At 46.6% G+C, this 19,173-nt stretch overlaps 4 protein-coding genes and 2 non-coding genes across 15 annotated transcripts; 5 read left to right on the plus strand and 1 right to left on the minus strand.

Annotated features, from left to right (window-relative positions):
- Positions 1-346: 346 nt before the first annotated feature.
- Positions 347-2,112, plus strand: mcat (malonyl CoA:ACP acyltransferase (mitochondrial)). 2 transcript variants are annotated; one of them, XM_086103432.1, is made up of 4 exons: positions 347-871; positions 1,089-1,176; positions 1,237-1,592; positions 1,688-2,112. In XM_086103432.1, the coding sequence occupies exons 1-4, from the start codon at positions 479-481 to the stop codon at positions 1,961-1,963; spliced, it is 1,113 nt and encodes a 370-aa protein (XP_085959558.1). In that variant the 5' UTR covers positions 347-478; the 3' UTR covers positions 1,964-2,112. The 2 variants fall into 2 exon arrangements, with proteins under 2 accessions (XP_085959558.1, XP_085959557.1); XM_086103431.1 differs by having other exon boundaries at positions 1,089-1,592.
- On the minus strand, positions 982-3,927 carry LOC147186298 (uncharacterized). 3 transcript variants are annotated; one of them, XR_015099291.1, is made up of 8 exons: positions 3,806-3,927; positions 3,695-3,723; positions 2,891-3,014; positions 2,573-2,720; positions 2,369-2,486; positions 1,642-1,959; positions 1,416-1,577; positions 982-1,304 (listed from the first exon to the last, which is right to left on the minus strand). XR_015099291.1 is itself a non-coding variant. In XM_086103433.1 (5 exons), exons 3-5 carry the CDS (start codon positions 3,004-3,006, stop codon positions 2,391-2,393), a joined length of 360 nt encoding a protein of 119 aa, XP_085959559.1. In that variant the 5' UTR covers positions 3,007-3,014; positions 3,695-3,723; positions 3,806-3,927; the 3' UTR covers positions 2,107-2,390. The 3 variants fall into 3 exon arrangements, 1 of the variants encoding a protein (XP_085959559.1); XR_015099290.1 differs by having other exon boundaries at positions 982-1,577; XM_086103433.1 differs by lacking the exons at positions 982-1,304; positions 1,416-1,577; positions 1,642-1,959 and having other exon boundaries at positions 2,107-2,486.
- A 695-nt stretch (positions 3,928-4,622) lies between these two features.
- On the plus strand, positions 4,623-8,982 carry ttll1 (tubulin tyrosine ligase-like family, member 1). Its single transcript, XM_086103430.1, has 10 exons — positions 4,623-5,141; positions 5,215-5,338; positions 5,660-5,868; positions 5,940-6,120; positions 6,509-6,646; positions 6,729-6,837; positions 6,913-7,056; positions 7,151-7,237; positions 8,128-8,291; positions 8,716-8,982. The coding sequence occupies exons 2-10, from the start codon at positions 5,226-5,228 to the stop codon at positions 8,834-8,836; spliced, it is 1,266 nt and encodes a 421-aa protein (XP_085959556.1). The 5' UTR covers positions 4,623-5,141; positions 5,215-5,225; the 3' UTR covers positions 8,837-8,982.
- Positions 7,591-7,677, plus strand: trnay-gua (transfer RNA tyrosine (anticodon GUA)). The gene is given in 2 exon segments: positions 7,591-7,627; positions 7,642-7,677. It is a non-coding gene; the product is annotated as a tRNA-Tyr (tRNA).
- On the plus strand, positions 8,422-8,508 carry trnay-gua (transfer RNA tyrosine (anticodon GUA)). Its single transcript is given in 2 exon segments — positions 8,422-8,458; positions 8,473-8,508. It is a non-coding gene; the product is annotated as a tRNA-Tyr (tRNA).
- Positions 8,983-9,399: 417 nt separating the features above from the next.
- On the plus strand, positions 9,400-19,066 carry pacsin2 (protein kinase C and casein kinase substrate in neurons 2). Of its 7 annotated transcripts, none has more exons than XM_086103364.1 (13): positions 9,400-9,544; positions 10,133-10,206; positions 11,816-11,897; positions 11,982-12,138; positions 12,227-12,462; positions 13,139-13,294; positions 13,360-13,535; positions 13,608-13,728; positions 13,988-14,035; positions 14,734-14,867; positions 16,108-16,296; positions 17,303-17,484; positions 17,764-19,066. In XM_086103364.1, exons 3-13 carry the CDS (start codon positions 11,841-11,843, stop codon positions 17,871-17,873), a joined length of 1,566 nt encoding a protein of 521 aa, XP_085959490.1. In that variant the 5' UTR covers positions 9,400-9,544; positions 10,133-10,206; positions 11,816-11,840; the 3' UTR covers positions 17,874-19,066. The 7 variants fall into 7 exon arrangements, with proteins under 7 accessions (XP_085959490.1, XP_085959492.1, XP_085959495.1 ...); XM_086103366.1 differs by having other exon boundaries at positions 16,141-16,296; XM_086103369.1 differs by lacking the exon at positions 16,108-16,296.
- The last annotated feature ends 107 nt before the right edge of the window (positions 19,067-19,173 follow it).

The following is a 19,173-nucleotide window of genomic DNA, read 5'->3' on the forward strand; positions in this document are numbered from 1 at the left end:
TGTACTTTCATTAAAGAAAAATAATCAAGAATCCTTTCTAAGAAGTCGTTTTACAAGAAAAAGTATTTTCTTATGAGAAATGAGCATTTTATTTTAATTTTAACTTGCTTCAAGATGACACATTAATGCCCTAAAAGTATCTATGTAAGTCACGACTTTATTGTCGTGATTTTAGCGCTTTTTAAATCGTTATTTTACTGGATTTAATTATTCGTGCCGTTGATTTGCATGCAATAACGACGCCATTCCACAGCACGGCGGTGTCGGAACAAAGGCAACACAAAAACACAATCAAAACCCGGAAGAGAACACCGGTAAAACCAGGAAGTAAACAATGTAACTCGTGGAGGTGACAGATTCAAACATGGCAGCCTCCGTAGCACTACTTGTCGAGTCAAAAAGTCCTGCTATTGGCACGCCAACTGTCGTATTTTGTTGACAGTTTATTTTTTCCTCCACTTTTTTACCCTTATAACTCATGTTGGCGTCACTGGTTGCAGCGTCTGTTCGCAAGCTCCGACCGCGGTTCCCCCGGCACAGGGCGCTCTCCACCATTCAGCCGGGGAATGGCTCACCTCCTTCCCTGGAGGAGACCTCCGCTGAGCAGAGATCCTGGAAGGACCCCGGGGACCGCTCCGTGCTCCTTTTCCCCGGCCAGGGCAGCCAGTTTGTGGGCATGGGTCGTGGGCTTTTGCGGTACCCCAACGTCGGAGAGATGTTCGAGGCGGCCCGGGAGATCCTCGGCTACGACCTGCTGTCATTATGCCTGAACGGTCCCGACGAGGAGCTGAGCAAGACGGTTCACTGCCAGCCGGCGGTGTTCGTCACTTCACTGGCGGCCGTGGAGAAGCTCAACCACCAAAACCCGAAAGTAAAGACTTCGGATGTCGGATTTATGTTACAAACTGAATTAAAACGATAGCCTGAAAAGTGAGCATTGTTATAGTCATGACATTTAAAAAATAATCATCCCAAAAATAATCAAACTTGAAGTGCATGTTTATTTTGGGTTTATATCTGGCCATAGGACAAATGCTAGCCCCTCGGTATGTTTATTTTTCTGCCAAATATTACGATTGCGTTGACAGGCCATCGAGACGTGCGTCGCTGCCGCCGGCTTCAGCGTGGGCGAGTTCGCCGCGCTCGTCTTCTCCGGCGCCATGACCTTTGCCCAAGGTAAACCAGCCTCTGTGCCCTCGTCACCGGCATCCCAACCAACCTCTTTTTCTTCTTCAGCTCTGTACGCCGTGAAGGTGCGCGCCGAGGCCATGCAGCGGGCGTCAGAACTGGTGCCCAGCGGGATGCTGTCGGTGGCGGGCAAATCTCAGGCGCAGTACAAGCACGCCTGCCTGCTGGCCAAGGAGCACTGCCGCGGTCTGGGGGTGGAGGAGCCCGTGTGCGCCGTGGCCACCTACCTCTTCCCTGACGGCAGGGTGATCGCCGGACACCGCCAGGCTCTCGACTTCCTGCAGCAAAACGCCAGGCGGTTGCACTTCCTCAGAACCAAAATGCTGCCCGTCAGCGGCGCCTTTCACACGGAGCTCATGAGCGGTGCCGTCGAGCCCCTCAAAGATGTTCTGCGGCAGTTGGAGGTTCGGACTCAACTGCTGCTACCTATTCCGTTGAGGTTGCGAGACTTACGTTGTTTGGTTGGCTCAGGCTAAAGCTCGGCGCTTATTTTGTGCAGGTGCGCCGTCCTGAGATCAGCGTGTACTCCAACGTGGACGGCAAGCGCTACATGAGCGACGGCCACGTGCGACGCCAGCTGACGCAGCAGCTGACGGCGCCCGTCAAGTGGGAGCAGACGCTGCACGAGATGTTCGAGCGGGCGCGAGGCCAGCGCTTCCCCCGCGTTTACGAGGTCGGGCCCGGCCGGCAGCTGGGCGCCACGCTGCAGCGATGCAACCGCAAGGCCTTTGACGGCTACGCGCACGTCGACCCGGCCGACGATGACGAACACTGATGACGCAGAAGGTGGGAATCTAAGACAGATTGTTCGCTTTTGGACCAATTTCGTGGAATTGGATAAATTCACACGCCGTATCATTTTGGAATCACCGAACTAAAGTGACTTGTTTTTATTTTTTTAATAAAGAGACTGTTGAATTTGCAGTCAAGTGATTTTATTTGGTTAAAAACAGAAAGTCCAGCTCCCTTCATGTTGTTAGAAAAGACAGTCCAGCGTCCCAATACTTTTGAACGAAACTTTTTAAAAAATGCTACATGCCAATATATGTCAAGATATAGATAGAAGGTAAAAGCTGATAGGAACAGTGCAAAAACAACTTTTTTTGTGCTTTTGTCACATTGGTGTCAAATATAAAGCAAAGTAAACGGCAAAAACCCAAAAGGAGCGCAAATGTCCCACATTTTGTGGCCAAAAGTCCCGCTTAAGGCCTGTTCTGCCAACCCAGAAGCAAAAGAGCCGCCGTCAGAAGCGCGCCTCCGGTGAGGTCGCTGCAACTTCCCGGTTTAAAAGTGGACACCTGGGAAGAATTGGAAAAAAACAAAACAAAACACTTTTAGATGTCACAAGCCAACACAACAGCAATGAATTGGAACTGGAGATTACCCAGAATGCCCCGCTCTCAATCCTGAACCCCCATAATGGACGCCGCACTTCTCGATGGACACGTGGGTTCTGGGTTCGATTCCGGTCCAGCTGGTCCCCGATGGCGGCCAGCTGGCGGCCCACCGACCGCGCGGACCGGCTCGCGCTCCTGCCGTACAACAACACAATTGTGCGGAAAGAAATCTGATGGTGAAAAATGATGGTTAAAGTGCTTCTGAAACATGTTTAGTCAAAATGAATAATAATAGCCCCCCCCCCCCCCAAAAAAAAGGTTGACTTAATGACTTTTGTCCCACTGTCCATGTTGTGTTTAAAAACCTGAAGGTGCCATCTAACAGGTAGCCTGTGATGTCATCGCCAGGTCCTGCCTGGGGGCTCGATGAGACGATGACCGCGTTGGCGGGGCGTTTCGGCGCTCGTATTTGCTCCACCATGTTGTTCGCTGCAGAGACACCAAATATGCGGAGTATAGTCGTGTGCGTGCGAGTGTGTGCGTAACGTTCTCAAACAGGCTGTGTCAACACCAAGGCTGGCGGCGGCGTTGTTATCGCCCCGTCCTGACCAAACAGGCTCGTCGAGAAAGGTGACATCATGCGTTGGCGCAACAATTGTAGGTCACGTACGTGCCTCCATACCAGTTAACGCTGTCTGATTTTTAAGGTTTAATCAATAAATATTTTGGGGGGGGACGTTTTAAAAAGAGTAATAGCGGTAATTTGCCATACATGCACCTGCTCCCCAAGCACTTCCTGTCTGTTGATGCAAATTTTCCCATTTCCATAACTCAACTGCTGCTTTTGCCGTACTGTACAAACCATCCAAATATGTTATTTTTAATCATCAAAATAGGTTATTTTTACTCAAATCACTGCTATTATAACTCAGAAAGTCATCAGAAGGAAAAAAACTACGGCATGTAAATGAGTTGAACAGCGCCTATTGTCACAACAAAGAGATGAAGTCATTGTCCATGTGCAAAGGTCATCTTCAAGATCATACACACTTTTCACATTACGCGCCTTTTGGATAATACGTTAATTTTATACTAAATTTGCCCTTTTAGGCAATTAAAAGTGAGCACACATACCCAAGCATAAAAAGAAAAAAGTAAGCATACAGTACCTTGTCAATAGATTAAAATGGACGCCGCCCTGTAAGAAACACAACAACATTATGATTAGAAATGTGTATCAAACACAATGTTTTTGCATGTATTTTTTTCCGTGAACCTACAGCAGCGTCCTTTAATCTCGTTGCTGTCTGGTAACTGCCACAGACCTCGCTTGGCCACGCCTTTACCGGCTCATGAGGAAGGAGGGAAATATACGACTTGTTTTTGAAGCACAGTACAGGTAATCACACATTTCATTTTACAATGTTTTATTGCATTTCAGTTTAAAATGCACGATAAGCGGCTCCAGCAATGAAATGAAGGTACAAAGGCACTATTTTATGGACCACAAATTTAAACTTAAAACAATATATAATTTTAGATTTTTTTTCATTATGTCTTTAAGTGTCATTTTACAGCGAGGCTCAAACATTGTGATGCTTTTGGGGGTGTTCACCCCCCCGTAAAACACTACCCTCTAGTGGAGGTTTGGAGGTAGTGTTTTAGTTGCGATGTCACGGCACCATTGTATTTTCAATATTTATTCCGTAAAATAAATGAAAACAGGCAACAACATTTTTTGTAGTAATGTTAGTATGTTACTACCTAATAGTTTGACTTTCAAAACGATTTATTTCAAAAAAAAATTGTCCCGTTGAGGAAGCATTCTGTTGCTCGGTATATTATGTCTTCCGGCACCCCGGAAGCCCACTATTCGACGCTTATTTAGTAAAAGGTAAGTAACAAGACGCATTACTGTGGGGTGAATACAATTCGTATTCTAATTTTGAATAATATAATTTAAATGTAAAAAAAAATAATGTACATTTTCTTGTAAATTAGAAAGACCGGAAGTCCCACTACTTTCTCTTTCTAATTTTCACGGAAAAATAAAAAAACAGTATTTACATCCTCAAAATGCGTTTGATTTACATTTTAATTTGGAAATGATCTTTACAAGTGTTTGTGCATTATTTTTGGAGAGTTTTTCGTTATAAGTAGAGGTTTATACTTCCGCCAGCAGATGGATTGAAGTAGTGTTTGTCATTGGACCTTGGTTGCTAGGTTATCCTGGTAAAAACATCCTACCCTCAGGCCACGCTCGCTTCTCTTAAAGCCGCTTGGATTCAGCTAACAGAAATATTCCGACCATATAAAAAAAAAAAAGTTCCACCTAGCTTTTATTATGAAGAGCAATTCATGTCGTCACTCCCTCCGATAGCGTCACTTGGATCAATAAATAGCTGCTTCGGGCGCTAACTTGCGATCATTATGGAGTCGCTTTTCTTTCTATAACTGGAGCTTCCGAGTGACCGAGACCTGAGCCGATGTCAGAACGGTGAAGCTGCACCAGGGACGTGCAGGAGCGAGGGCGGTGTCCCGGAAGGAGGATGCAGCATCCTGCAAATCAGAGAGAGCACCACTGATGCCTGGCTCTTTGCTCACGTTGATCGACTGGTGAGACAAGCTTGAGTATCACATTAATTATTTATTTTGTCATTTTTAGCTGTTTCCTCCCTTTTTCTTTCAGTGGGAGGGAACATGGCCGGAAAGGTGAAGTGGGTAACAGATATTGAAAAGTCAGTGCTCATTAACAACTTTGAGAAGAGGGACTGGATTCAAGTGACGGAAAATGACGACTGGAATTTTTACTGGTAACGCACAATAATAATTCTCATCATTTATTATTGTGCTTCAGCTTGAACAGGACTGTGTTTCGAAAATTAATTTAGCTGCATGAATGGGGCTGCCACCAGCAGAGGTGCTGTGGTTTCAACTTCTGTAGTTTGCAACATTAAACAAATAACATGATGTTAGCTATAATACAAGTAATAAAGACAACACATATAATATACAATACAATGCAAATAATCCCAGATACACATTTATCTTTGTTAAATGCATATGTTTCAACAAATTGCAATAGCTCTCATTAATATTGAACCTTGTTTTGCAACATGTTTCTAACCCGACAGGATGAGTATCCAGACCATCCGCAATGTGTTTAGCGTGGACACGGGCTACCGTCTGACTGACGAGCAGATGGTCAACCACTTTCCCAACCACTACGAGCTGACAAGGAAGGACTTGATGATCAAAAACATCAAGCGCTACCGCAAGGAGCTGGAAAAGGAAAGCAGCATGCTGGCCGAGAAGGATGACAACGGGAAATACATCCATCTCGGTAAAACAAGCGTGCGCAGGAAGCGTCCAACATCATTCAGAAGCTGTTATTTACTCCTTTTTTTCCTTTAGATTTTGTCCCAGTGACATTCATGCTCCCGGCGGATTATAATCTCTTTGTGGAGGAGTTCCGCAAGAATCCGTCCAGTACGTGGATCATGAAGCCGTGCGGGAAGGCGCAGGGCAAAGGCATATTCCTTATCAACAAACTGTCCCAGATCAAAAAGTGGTCGCGGGACAGTCGCACCTCCACGTACGTTACAAAGAACGACTAGCTAGTCAATTCAAACACAACATCGCAGAGTGACCAAATGTAAACAGGAGATTGTTTTTTTTTTTTAATGGTTTGGTAGGTACTGTTGTTTTGGTGAGCAAATCAGTGCAAAGTGGCTCACAGTTGACTCTTCAATGTCAGTTTTAAGGTGTATGTGAATTCATTACAATGACGAGAGAGCATTTTTTTTCTTGCTCGCAAAAGAGGCATCTATTTGTGTTTAAAAAATATTCCTTCGAGCCAGCGACTTAAGGATTTCAGTATCAGCCACTACAGTCCTCCGCAATACCAACCGAGCTATCGAAGGGTGTAGACTCTGAGCACCTGGTTTAATGTTTTACAAAATTCTAAATTCCTTTTGATGCAGGTTCATGGCACCCTCTAGTGGCAAGGAGGCCTACGTCATCTCCTTATACATCGACAATCCCCTTCTGATCGGTGGGAGAAAGTTTGACCTGCGTCTGTACGTGCTGGTCACCACGTATCGGCCACTCAAATGCTACATGTAAGACTCCATCCGCCCTATTCACATTATTTACAAGAATGCTCTTTATCTTATGACTCCTTTTTGTCATGTTTATTGTCAGGTACAAGCTCGGTTTCTGTAGGTTCTGCACGGTGAAGTATAAGCCAAGTACAAGCGAGCTGGATAACATGTTTGTGCATCTCACCAACGTGGCCATCCAGAAACATGGCGTAAGGCTTGGGATATATTGGACATCATTTGACATAATTAGTAATCGAGTCGTCCAATGTTGTCCATCCACCCAGGACGACTACAACCACGTCCACGGCGGCAAGTGGACTGTGGGTAACCTGCGTCTGTACCTGGAGAGCACAAGAGGAGTGGAGGTGACCAGCCGCCTCTTTGACCAGATCCACTGGATTGTGGTGCAGTCCTTAAAGGCTGTGGCTGTGAGTGTGTGTGTGTGTGTGTCTTAAAGTGGAACTTGTTTTTTGAAACTAAGTCTTCACATTCATGTGTTTTGCACACAATTATCTTTTCCAGCCTGTGATGAACAATGACAAGCATTGTTTTGAGTGTTACGGGTATGACATCATCATCGATGACAAGCTCAAGCCTTGGCTCATTGAGGTGGGTCATTCAAGCAAAAAAAAAAAAATAAACGATTTTTTTTTCATTTTTGCAGAGAGGAAAACAAGCAATGAAAAATACCGTCAAAATCGTTAACCATAAAAAATAAAAATAAAAATGAAAGAAAATGGGACCAAGCGGACACGTCCCCTTTAAGTCCGCCTCGTTTGTGAGGACTGATGCTAATGAATTAGCAAGCTCAGCGTAGCGGAGCGAATCTATTTTTACGGGTGCGTTTGCCTCGATCAGCTTCACATAGATAATATCTGCCATTTTCCTGGCTATTTGACAGCTAGGCGTTTGACGAGTATAGTTGTGTATTTAAACTGTAAAGTGCACATTAAAAGTTATCTCCTTCGATAGCTCAGTTGGTAGAGCGGAGGACTGTAGTGGCTCGCGCTGAAATCCTTAGGTCGCTGGTTCAAATCCGGCTCGAAGGACATTTTTTATTATTTGTTTTTAAATATTCACAATCATCTTTCCATGTCCAATTACCGTGTATAAATAAACAACATGAATAAAAATGGCATTTCTTCATAAACAGTTGAAAAAAACGGAAAAAAAACAATCAGAAAGACATAGAACATGCTGCAAAAAAGCACCATCTTTATTACTGACTTTATCACCAAAGCTACAATAATACTTTGTTTTTCCAAAGCATACAGTGCAGAGGCCAGAGATGCCGCCCATGCTTGTACAGTCACATGACATTCTTTTAAATGCCCCAAAGGGAGAGCTTTGTTTGAACACATACAGTGAACACATATGTGCTCATGGTGGAAACTGACTTAGTGCACTCAAGGGCCACAAAGGCACCAAACCACTCGAGGTTAACTGGTGTTTGTGTACTCTCGTACACTTGAGATATGCAAATGCAAATATGTCTGCAGGTCAACGCATCGCCCTCACTGACATCCAGCACGGCCAATGACCGCATCCTCAAGTACAACCTCATCAACGACACCCTGAACATTGTCACGCCCAATGGCGAGATGCCGGACAGCCGCTGGAACCGAAGTCCGCCGAGAGACGCCCTGGGGAACTATGAACTTCTGTGAGTCCTCGAAATCCCTCGTTGCTGCAGTGTAACCAGAGTTGACGTAAGCCCCGTTTCCACCAGAGGGCGCCAACGACCTGTGTAGACTAATATAACTTTGAACTGCATTGTGAAGTCTAGTACGCAGCCTTCGATAGCTCAGTTGGTAGAGCGGAGGACTGTAGAGGAGCTAACAGAAATCCTTAGGTCGCTGGTTCAAATCCGGCTCGAAGGAGTTTTTTCTTTTAATGTATCAAGTCTACTCAACCTGTTGCATAGTTGTGCTTCATACCATTGAACGTGGCCATCAAAAAAGTTCATGGTTTGAATCAAAATGATTTCTTTGAAGCAGCAACCTAAGGATACTTGTTATCATCACTATAGTTAGGCCTCTACAACTGAGTTATCGAAGGTCACTCATTCAACGATGTCCTGTGTGTAGGTACGACGAAGAGCAGGCACAGAGCGACGCCGACTTGCGGACCCGCGCTGGTCAGTCGCTTGGGTCAAAGGGCACCAAGGCTAGCGGTGCCATCCGCACCGCTGCGGCTACCTGGAAGTGATGGACTTTTTTTTAAACATCATTGCTCATCCTGGACTGAAAAGAAATGCATTTTTTATTTGTTTTTAAGTTGGATTGTGCCTCATTTGCCGACTACTATCTTATGGAATGTCATTTTGTTTGCCCACGGAGAATGCATCTGCTTTATAAAATTATTCAACATGCTTTTGCGTCCTTCAGTGATTTACAAAAACAGCAGATAATCCGTCGTTTAGACGATATGCAAAAAGACGAAAAAAAGCTTGTTTAGCCAGTTGGGTGCGGTTATTTGCTTAATTACTCAATAGCTAGTGTATTTATATCGTCATAAAATAATGTTAAGGTTAAAAAGTGTCTATATTGACACTTCAATGATTCAATAGAAACTTATTGAGGACCTGCAAGAGTCTTTCAGGGCGGATGTGACGCCATAACATACCTGTCTCTTGAAAGCCTGAGTCTTTCAGAGTAAAGCTTCGGCAAAGCCACAGCTCTGTTATACACTGGTAAAACGCAACGAGCGTTGTGACTCATCTTATTTTGGAATGGACAGCGATAATAACCGGATGCGTCATAAGACATTTTGGGGCAAGTGACGGCGGTGTCAGTCAGTCGATCGCTGATACGACCGCTTCTCCCCCAAAAAAGACAAACTCTTGAAAGCAGTACGACTGAGAAATTAACCAGCCAGCCGGACATAAAGTCATTGCTTTGAGCGAACCCGTAAGAGGTAAGAGGACAGCGATACGCGGATTTTCTTAGTTTTTACTTTTTCTTTAAACGCCAGTGGCTAATTTGCTAACAGCGAAGGAGAGTGGGGCACGGCTAATGAGACAGAAAGTTGAGTTGCGACACTTTCACAAAATTCCAACCTCTTATGCGAAAAAGTCAGTCATAAAAATAATCTGCGGAAGTTGGATGACATTACGAGTGTTAAGACTTGACAGACATGACGTTGAATCAACCCGGGTGTTAGACAACGCAGTGTTCAATCAATGTTAAAGTTATCAGTATGAGGTGAAACAAGTTGTGTGGAGTGATGAAGGGCGGGGCAGCTTCATCTCCTGCTCCATGTCCTGTTATTTTACCCCCCCCCCCCCCGCTCCCCCCTATCTATTTGCTTGACATTCACCGGACAAAACATTGGGAACACCTGCACAACAATAACAATGCAACGTCTTGAGGTCTTCCTTTTCACATTTAGGTTCTTGTTAGCCTTGTGGTGTTGTGTTGCTTTATTCGAGCAGTAGTACAAGATCACTTCCCTTTTCCTGGTAAATATGAACAATAACAAAAGTGAAATGTATGTGTGTTTTAGTGCAAGTGCTCTGTGTGGGGGTCGAAAAGCTTAAAAAGTGGACCCAAATCAGCTGAACCAGTGGTTAATAAAAGGTAAAGTTTTCTAACGTCCCAAAAGGTCATTAAACGCATCACAGGAGATACTGGGGCTTCCCTAGGAAAGAAGTCCAGCCTGTTGGTCTCCCCCCGGCTGCCATGTCACACAGAGTTTCCTCCTTCATTCTCTTGCTCTTTGTCGTTCTGGCGAGCGCAGTGGAAAATGCTTGAACCTGCACGGAACAAATGGCTTTGTGTTGCAAAGGGGGTTCGCTGCAAAGGGGGTTCGCTGCAAAGGGAAGCCCACTAACCCAGGTCACAATCTTGCCCTGTCATGGAAACGTGCACTTTTCGGTGTTTTGGGGATTTAGCAACATCTCCAAACAGATCAGCTCAGCTTTTTGTGCAACAAAAGAAGGAAGTGGAAACAGCACTTCCTCTTAACTGTGCTGTGATAAAATTATTATTCTTGTTTACTTACGTAACTTGCCCTTCTGGATATTGGAGTTTAGTTTTTTTTTTTTTTTTTTTTGTCATCCCCAGTGGCTGTTGTTTTGAGATCGACTTTCAATATTCACATCAAGTCTGATTGGGCCTCAATGGACCACTGATCTCATTTCCCTCCCACTACTGAAGTGTTTTATTTTATTATATATTTTTTAATCGCCCGATAATATCAGACTCGCATATCAAACACCAACGTGGGAACTCATTCAGCGTTCCCAGGTGGATCTTGAGTCCTTAGTCCACCAAAATTCCATCAGGCTTATGACACCGGGCCTCGAGTGGCCGTCATTGTTTTGTTTGATTACGTCATGGCTAAGCTCCACAATCCATGAAGTAGAATTCGGCCAGTTTTTGGACGCAAATTCAATTAAGTGGCGCACTGATGGGAATTCACAATCCCACAATTTCACAGCCCGACCTTCGCCGTGGCGTTTTCTCACGCTGTTGAATTTTCCTCGCGAGGTTCTGGACTTCAGACCTTCGCTGAGTCAACAACCATATTTACACTCGCGGCTCAAGTCACGTTTGGTTCCTCTTGGCCATTGATGAGGTCTGATGTGGCCGCAGGAATAGAGTAAGGCCCTAACAATCACTTTTCTTTGTGTGTTTGAATCTATGTCTACGCCTGTGTGTTGAGTGCGTGTGTGTTGACGAGGTGTTCGTGTAGCCACAATAACACCCACTGTGCAGGCTGGCCAGCGCACCACGGGTCACTGACCAGCCAGCATCACACACACACACACACACACACACACACACACACACACACGCATCCTCTCCGGAAAGACGGTCAGCTCCCATTTGGCAAGCACGTGTGTGTCAAATCACAGATTTCTATTGCAGACTTGTTGTCCCAGGTTGTTATCAACACTGGGATTAAGCGGAAAATTGGCAAAGAAACGTCTTGGATGTGAGCAGGGCAGCTGCAGTGAGGATGAACGAGTGCATGTGAGGAATAAAGAGAGGCTTTTCAATTGATGGACACCAGGAGAGAAAGAGGGTCGGGGGGGGGGGGGGTGCAAACAGAGACAAGTCTGTGGTTTGAAGCAAGCGCAAGCATTCCCGCGCGCATTTTAAAGAGTAATACAGCCCGGTTCACTTTTTGCTACAAGTTGGTTTGAAAAAAAAACACCAACAATATTCTCCTGCATCTGTCCAGGCTACTTGTCACTTGGGCGGCAGCCATGTCGGGCTCCTACGACGACTCCATGATCGACGTGTCCAGCGACAGCTTTTGGGAGGTGAGGAAGCACCCCAGACGGGATAGACTGCCCGCACTTGAATGTGAAAGACGGCACCGAGCTGAGATTTTCCACCGTTTTCAGGTGGGCAACTACAAGCGCACGGTGAAGCGCGTGGACGACGGCAACCGGCTCTGCAACGACCTCATGAGCTGCATCCACGAGCGGGCGCGCATCGAGAAGTCGTACGCACAGCAGCTGACCGAGTGGGGCAAGCGCTGGAGGCAGCTCATAGAAAAAGGTCTGTTGGTCATTGAGGAGTGTGGGGGGGCGGGAGGGGGGGGGTAAAACTGAAGTCAAAAGAAAATAAAAACTTTCCCTTCCGCCAGGCCCCCAGTACGGCATGCTGGAGCGGGCGTGGTCATCGCTGTGCACGGAGGCGGAGAAGGTGAGCGAGCTGCACATGGAGGTGAAGGCGGCGCTGATGGGCGAAGACTATGAGAAGCTGAAGAACTGGCAGCGCGACGCCTACCACAAGCAGATGATCGGCGGCTTCAAGGAGACCAAGGAGGCCGACGACGGCTTCCGCAAGGCGCAGAAGCCCTGGGCCAAGAAGCTCAAAGAGGTGCGCGGCAAAGATCCCCGCATAGACACTCAGTGGCCCGTGACTGAGCAGTCTCGACGTTTGACTGACTCGCGATCGTGCTCGCTACATGCCGCAGCGGCACTCCTGCAGCCTCTTTTGTGTTGGCCAAATCGCTTCTAGATTCTGGCAAGGCGCAGCTGACGAGAAGCGCGGCGCTCAAAGTTCCGTCCTCCGCTTTAGTTGCTTCGGAGCTGACGCGCCGCGCGAGCCCCGTTTCCTGTGCGCGCGTGTGATGTCACAAGGGAGGGGGCGGAGACATCCTGGCCCTGCTTTGAACGTTCCGAGATTTGTCGCAATGGAGATTTATTGAGGCCCAAGTGGCAGAACTCTGGGAGGAAATGAGGCTTATTAGCAGCGCTGGTGAAGGACAGGCTGGCACTGGGGAGCTAAAGGGTGTTTCCAAAATCTGATATTTTCGATTGTAATACAGATTAATCTCTTGTTTGAAAATAAATCAATAAGGAATGGGAAGGAGGAACTTGAAAATAATAATCAGTACAAAAATACAATGACTCAAAGCATCGCACGTTGTTAAAAAGAGTTGGCAGCACGTTTGGACACAACATTAAAAAGAATATTAATTAAAACGGAGCCACCTTTGCATAACTGCGAGAAACACAACACCTCCAATGAAGCCATCAAATCCATTTCCCAGGTGGAGACCGTGAAGAAGTTGTACCATTCCGCCTGCAAGGAGGAGAAGCTGGCGGCCAGCCGGGAGACCAACAGCAAGCTGGAGAGCAACAACAATCCCGAAGCGCAGAAGAAGCTCCAGGAGAAGGTGGAGAAGTGCCAGCAGGAGGCGCACAAGGTACCCCCCCCCCCGGACCCCACTCCAAGCGCCTTCCATAAACGGGCCACTTGCTCCTTCTCCAGACAAAGGAACGCTACCAAAAGTCCCTGGAGGAGCTGGACAAGTTGACGCCTCAGTACATGGAGAACATGGAGCAGGTGTTTGAGCAGTGGCAGCAGTTTGAAGACGAGCGCATTCGCTTTTTCAAGGACCTCCTGCTGGAAGTCAAGCAGCACCTGGACCTCTCCACCAATCACAAGTCGGCTCTCCGCGCGGCCGCGCTCCATTTTTTTTGCCCCCACAAAAAACTAACAAACATGCTTCTAAATAGGTTCCAGACCATCTACCACACGCTGGAAGACACGATCGGCGCCACGGACGCAGAGGAGGACCTGAAATGGTTCCGGTCCAATCACGGCCCCGGCATGCCAATGAACTGGCCTCAATTTGAGGTAACACGCTGTTGTTCAATTCTGATATTTGGCAGCAGGGGAAGCAAAGACCTTGATGGTCCAGGAATTTACAGGATTAGCCAGATGGAGGATGCAAATCCAGGTCCAGAAAGTCCAAAACCCCAACGCAGTCTGGCTCTGGCCACGGGTGCTTCCAAACCATGTCAGGGTGTCGACTTTCTCCACCTGGATTTGCCTCCTCTGCTTTTCACTTAGTCCACATTAATCCTGTTGTGCACCTGCCTTCCCTCTCCTCCAGAACTTGGACTGGTCCCACGTTCGCTCCTCTAAGAGAAGGTCCATTGCAGTGAGTGCTGCATGGGATGACCGCTCTTGGTGTCGTGGGCGGCCACGAAAAAAAAAAAGGGGGGGGGGGGGAGGAGATCATTTAATCCTTTTTCATTCACACTTAACACTCCCACTCCTTACTGCTTTGATTCGTGTGCATGGTGAGGTGTTGGGAGTACACGAGCTCACTCGCGAGTCAGGGACGTCGACACGACCGGTCACACGATACCGCGGCAAAGCCAGACGTGAAGGGCAAAAGCATCCGAATGGTCGCCAAAAAGAAACGAAACCCTTTCACGCTGGCCCGTGCTTTGCCACGCCTCTAATCATCCCAACGCGGGAAGCCGAAGCAGTCGTCTGGGTTCTGTCGCGTCTACTGCCGTGGCGCTGATGCGGAAAATTTGCCGGGACGGCGGCAGCGTGAAAGGGGCTCCAGACTCCCGAGTTCACCTCTGGTGGCGGGGAGATTCCTTTTTTTTTTTTTTCCTCTCTTTCAGCAGGTGAAGGAAATGTACAATAATATGGAGACTACTTTAAGCTGCGAAAATAGAGTTCGCGCTTGTGCTCATCCAAAGAAAATATGCCGCCCCCTATTGGTTTGGAGTACACTGCGCTAGCTTGTTCTCATCGTTGCACCTCATGAGCACGTTATTTTGAGAAGTCTACCTGCAGAAGATCCTCCAGCACAAGACGTTTAGCTGTGTTTCTGCGTCACAGGACTGGTCCATAGACCTAAACCGGAGCCTCAGCAGGCGGGGGACGAAGAAGCCCTCCGAAGGCGTCACACTGACGGGCATCAGTCAAACCGGAGCCGACCAGCCGGTCCAGCCTCTCAAGACCAACAACAGCAGGTACATGATGCAACTTCTTTTTTTTTTTGTAGTGGCTGTTCCCTGTCCACAAGCGCTCCCCCGCCGCGTGAGCTTATCTCTGAACCATACATGGCGACATCCTGTGCAGGAATGTGTACAAACGGTTACGTAAGACGCGCTCCTCGGGGTGCGACGCGGCGCTTGTTCAGCTGTTTCCCCAGCGACTGGAAACACTCGCCGTCGCAGTTTGTTGGGAAAGACGTCTTTCGGTGCATAGTTGAACGCGTGCCAAAGCGGCAACGCGGACATGTTGCTGTGGCGCGCCGCGCGACGATAAGACGGCGGAATGTTCAATTTAAACACCTGCGCGAGAAAACGAACTCGACTCGTGCTCAAGTGTCGGATTTCCTAAGCGCGCGAGAGGAGTTAACGTGAGGAATGCGCCAGCCACGGGAAGCATTTGCCCTCTAGATGCGTTTGTATCCGAGAAGAAGACGAGACTAGTCGGCTTTGTTGACTGCAACAAGAGCAAAGTTACATTTTGGAGGAGCCGTGTTGATGGGATAACTTGACAGGATTCACTCGAGTGCGCCTGCACAAAGACGACTGTTGTGGTTGTAGTTACATGCCGGTGTCCTCACTTTTCCACATTTGAGCCCGTTCATTTCCATTCCTTCATGACAGATAAACGACAACGTGAAATATATTGCAGGGTTCATCCGCAGATGGCAGAAATGCCTTTTTGGCCTCCCGTTTGTTTTTGGGGTTTTTTATGATCTGCTACACTTGAAAGTAAAAGTGCACCACTGACACTTACAGGACTAAAGTAGAACTTTGACTTGCAAATTGATTCATTCCCCACCTTTACTTAGGGGCTCGTATGTTACATTTGGAAATCCTTTCGTTACACCACCAAACAAAATTTCTTCGGGCAGCTTTAAAGCCATACACACTCAAAGTGATCACAATCATCGGCACCTTAGTTCTCATTTTATTTCATAGTCCCGGGCAGCACAACGCCAAAGAGTTGAAGTTAATTTTGAAGAGTCGTGTTCAGCTTGCTTGGATAGTGGCGGAAAGGATGAGGCGGCTTCCCCGCAGCCGGTCGGGCAATGCTGAGTTGCAATTGGACGTCCAGTTTGGGGGCTTTCTGCAATGGTCAGTGAGTCACAGGGATAATGCGAGAGCTTTCCCAGTGGAAAACAGTCATCATCGCATGCGCGTGCGTGTGTGTGCGTGTGTGTGTGTGTGTGTGTGTGTGTGTGTGTGGCTTGCTCAGCATCCACTCTCTCACTGTGTCCCGCACCATTAGCCCGAGTGTGCCTGCGAAAGCGGCGCCGGCGGGCTCCAACCCGTTTGACGAGGACGACGACGAAGACGAAGAGGAGCGGGAAGTGCAGGTGGAGGTGGTGGAGGAGACGCCGCCCGCACTCAACCACATCAGTGGCAAAAAGGAGGAAGTGAAAATGTTGGTGGATGCACCTGCACTTTTATTTTTATTTTATTTTATTTTTTATTTTTTTGGTCAATGGACTCTGCTGGCTCCTTCCGTCTTTGCATCCTTTCGCAGGTGGCGCTGTGCACAGTAACCCACTATGCCGCACAACAACACGGCCCGGTTACGTCTGTGTGTGTATGTGTGTGTGTCATTGATTCCTAACAGTCCTTGCAGAACGTTACAGTGCCGCTATTGTCTCTTAGGCTACGTTCAGACTACAGGTTTTAAACCAAATGCGCCCTCGCAGTGACCCGCATGCGCAGAAGAAGATATGATGTCGTGTTTACAGGGGTTCATTTCCTGTCTATAGTACACAGAAGCGACCCTGGCCGGATTTGAAAAAAAAAAAAAGAGCTTTTCAGAGTGTCATGAAAAAAATCAGATCCAGTCACATATGAGCAAAGAAATGGGTCGCATTTGCCTGCAGGATGAACGTTGCTTTAGCTTACAGTCAGATCTGACACTGCGGCAGCCGTTTTGTGTTATTGCAGGAATAAGTTTATTACAAGGTCAAATATGAATACAAAATCAGACTCCAAACCGTGGGGTGGCTAAAGTCAAATCCCAATTCAATTTAAAACTCATGATTAAAAAATAGAAATACATGGCTTTCACCTATTCTCGCACCTGGAAACAGATCTGACCGTAAACCATTCCTAGTTTTTGATTTATTGACTTGCTGTTTTGTTTCGAATGTTGGCGGGCGTTCCGGTGGTGGTTGCCCAAAAGTTTCCGCCGGCTCCAATCACGCCGCCACTTTTGTGATCTGCTTGCGCCTTTTGTTTCCACGTGCCTGATTTGTCTCGTCGTCCGACACTTTTGTCACTTTGCTCCGTGTCGAGCATGGATGATTTCCTCTTGCAAAAGCAGCACAGTGGATACATGGGGATTCACCACGATGGCTTTTTGTGTCTTGCGGCTAACGCCATCACATCTTTTTTTGTCTAAACGGTGATCTTCCATATCGTGTGCCCAGCGTCAGCAGCATGGAGAGGACCCCGGACTGGTCGGACGAGGACACGACCGCCAACCCCTTCGCTGCAAATGGCGACGGCAACCCGTTTGAGGATGAACCGGCCTCGCCGGTGGTGTCGGTGCCCGTCCGGGCGCTGTACGACTACGAGGGTCAAGAACAGGACGAGCTGACCTTCAAAGCGGGTACGTCTCCTGCCGGATGCCTGTGGTTCTTTTGTGCTCAGGCTAAAGCACGCTGTAATACAATAAAAGTATGCGACGCTGCTGAAGTGTGTTGAGGAACGTCATGTCAGCCTTTTTGTGGGCCAGGGCTTGATCCCTATCCCTCCTGATTTGGGGGCGAACGATAGACTTCCTTGGCACCAATTCCTATTTCGACAGTACTCTGGCATCTTTGATTATTCCAGGGAATAACTGTCAACTCCAAAATACCCAACTTGATCTGGTCTTTGTTCCTCCAAGGCGACGAGTTGACCAAAATCGGCGAGGAGGACGACCAGGGCTGGTGTAAAGGTCGACTCAAGAATGGCCAGGTCGGCCTCTATCCCGCCAACTACGTGGAGGACATCTAGTGATGACCGCAAGTGAGTAAAAGAGCTCAAGGCGGCTTTCTCGCAAATGTGTACCGTGTCTTCGTGTGGAGTGGTTAGAGAACAAGAGAAGCACTCGCCCAAATGACCTCGTTAGGCCTTCACAAGATGGAGGATCACGTCAGTTTGGCATTAAAAGACACTTGTTGACACTGTTACAAATAATTGCTCACGCTCATCAAGTTAAATGCAGTTAACACTGGGCCTGATGAAATGTGTCATTAGACACACAATGGACTTTGATAATAAAGGGAGATAAGGGGGGGGGCAGGGGGGCGCAGTTCACGCGACTTCAGTTTTGTCCAGTGGCGCCCTCGTGTGGTTCACTTCGGGGTGGCGGTTTCCTTTGGCACTGCACTTGAATGTAAACTCACTGATTGTATTTTTGTTCATGACCTGTCCACCAAGTCTTTGCTGTTGTTGTACATTTAACCACTGACCTAATTACATACAATCCTCTCTACTTTTGATTCTATGATAGATTGTATTCTTCTTCTTCTTATTGTTATTTTTGCTATTTTATTCAACACTGAATAATCCGACAAGGCTTGAAGCGCCACATCAGTTCCAAGAATGGAAGATATTTTTTTTGTTTGTTTGATTTTAAGGCCATTTAACCGCAGCGAAATATGGTATTGTATAGGCGCATGTTAATGACACAAATTAAGCTTTGGAATGGTAGGAAGTTGATAATTATTAATTTATGATACTCTGAAGTCCTTTTTGTTCTCTTTCAATGCTCTGATTAAGAATCAGTTTGTCCAAAAATTGAATGTTTTGTGTTATTTTCCCTTCTTACCCATGTGTTTATTTTTTTCCCTTTTTTTACATGGGGCCAAATTCAAACAAACAATTAGTAGGCTACTATGTGAATCATTACTGATATGATACCTAAATCCATAACCTTTTACAGATATTTTTTATTATTATTATTATTATTGTCTGTTATGATGACAACCTTGTCTTTTTGGGAGACATTCTTTATTTGCTTTGTGTAGCCATGATTTTGTGAAAAAAAAAAAAAAAAGCTAATCCTGATGCCTTCAAATGCAGCAACGATGAATTCCAAGTTTTGCCAAGTTTTCAGGACACACACTTTGTCATTTGCACAATTCATGTTTGTAAATGTTGTCCGACACGACATAATAAATGCATTTATTGCAGTACTGAGTTGACTTTGGCGTGTTGGTATTTATTTATACATTTTTGCGTGCTTCTCTAAAAGTGAGGAAAAACATTTACCATTAAACAGTCACTTGAATTAAAAATGTGTTCAACTCTT

This window comes from Hippocampus guttulatus, chromosome 22 (genome assembly GCF_054856545.1).
Source record: "Hippocampus guttulatus isolate MCC_2025c chromosome 22, RoL_Hgut_1.0, whole genome shotgun sequence".
Classification (NCBI taxonomy): domain Eukaryota; kingdom Metazoa; phylum Chordata; class Actinopteri; order Syngnathiformes; family Syngnathidae; genus Hippocampus; species Hippocampus guttulatus.

Excerpts from the sequence above, each read along its gene's own strand:
- mcat (XM_086103431.1), top strand. The coding sequence starts at position 479 with ATGTTGGCGTCACTGGTTGCAGCGTCTGTTCGCAAGCTCCGACCGCGG. Across the intron at positions 872-1,088 it reads TCAACCACCAAAACCCGAAA|GCCATCGAGACGTGCGTCGC; the intron begins GTAAAGACTTCG and ends TTGCGTTGACAG. Across the intron at positions 1,593-1,687 it reads ATGTTCTGCGGCAGTTGGAG|GTGCGCCGTCCTGAGATCAG; the intron begins GTTCGGACTCAA and ends TATTTTGTGCAG.
- LOC147186298 (XM_086103433.1), bottom strand. The coding sequence starts at position 3,006 with ATGGTGGAGCAAATACGAGCGCCGAAACGCCCCGCCAACGCGGTCATC. Across the intron at positions 2,721-2,890 it reads CTGTTAGATGGCACCTTCAG|GAGCGCGAGCCGGTCCGCGC; the intron begins GTTTTTAAACAC and ends GTTGTACGGCAG. Across the intron at positions 2,487-2,572 it reads TTGAGAGCGGGGCATTCTGG|GTGTCCACTTTTAAACCGGG; the intron begins GTAATCTCCAGT and ends AATTCTTCCCAG.
- ttll1 (XM_086103430.1), top strand. The coding sequence starts at position 5,226 with ATGGCCGGAAAGGTGAAGTGGGTAACAGATATTGAAAAGTCAGTGCTC. Across the intron at positions 5,869-5,939 it reads CGGGAAATACATCCATCTCG|ATTTTGTCCCAGTGACATTC; the intron begins GTAAAACAAGCG and ends TTTTTCCTTTAG. Across the intron at positions 6,647-6,728 it reads CGGCCACTCAAATGCTACAT|GTACAAGCTCGGTTTCTGTA; the intron begins GTAAGACTCCAT and ends GTTTATTGTCAG.
- pacsin2 (XM_086103364.1), top strand. The coding sequence starts at position 11,841 with ATGTCGGGCTCCTACGACGACTCCATGATCGACGTGTCCAGCGACAGC. Across the intron at positions 12,463-13,138 it reads GGGCCAAGAAGCTCAAAGAG|GTGGAGACCGTGAAGAAGTT; the intron begins GTGCGCGGCAAA and ends TCCATTTCCCAG. Across the intron at positions 16,297-17,302 it reads AAAAAGGAGGAAGTGAAAAT|CGTCAGCAGCATGGAGAGGA; the intron begins GTTGGTGGATGC and ends TCGTGTGCCCAG.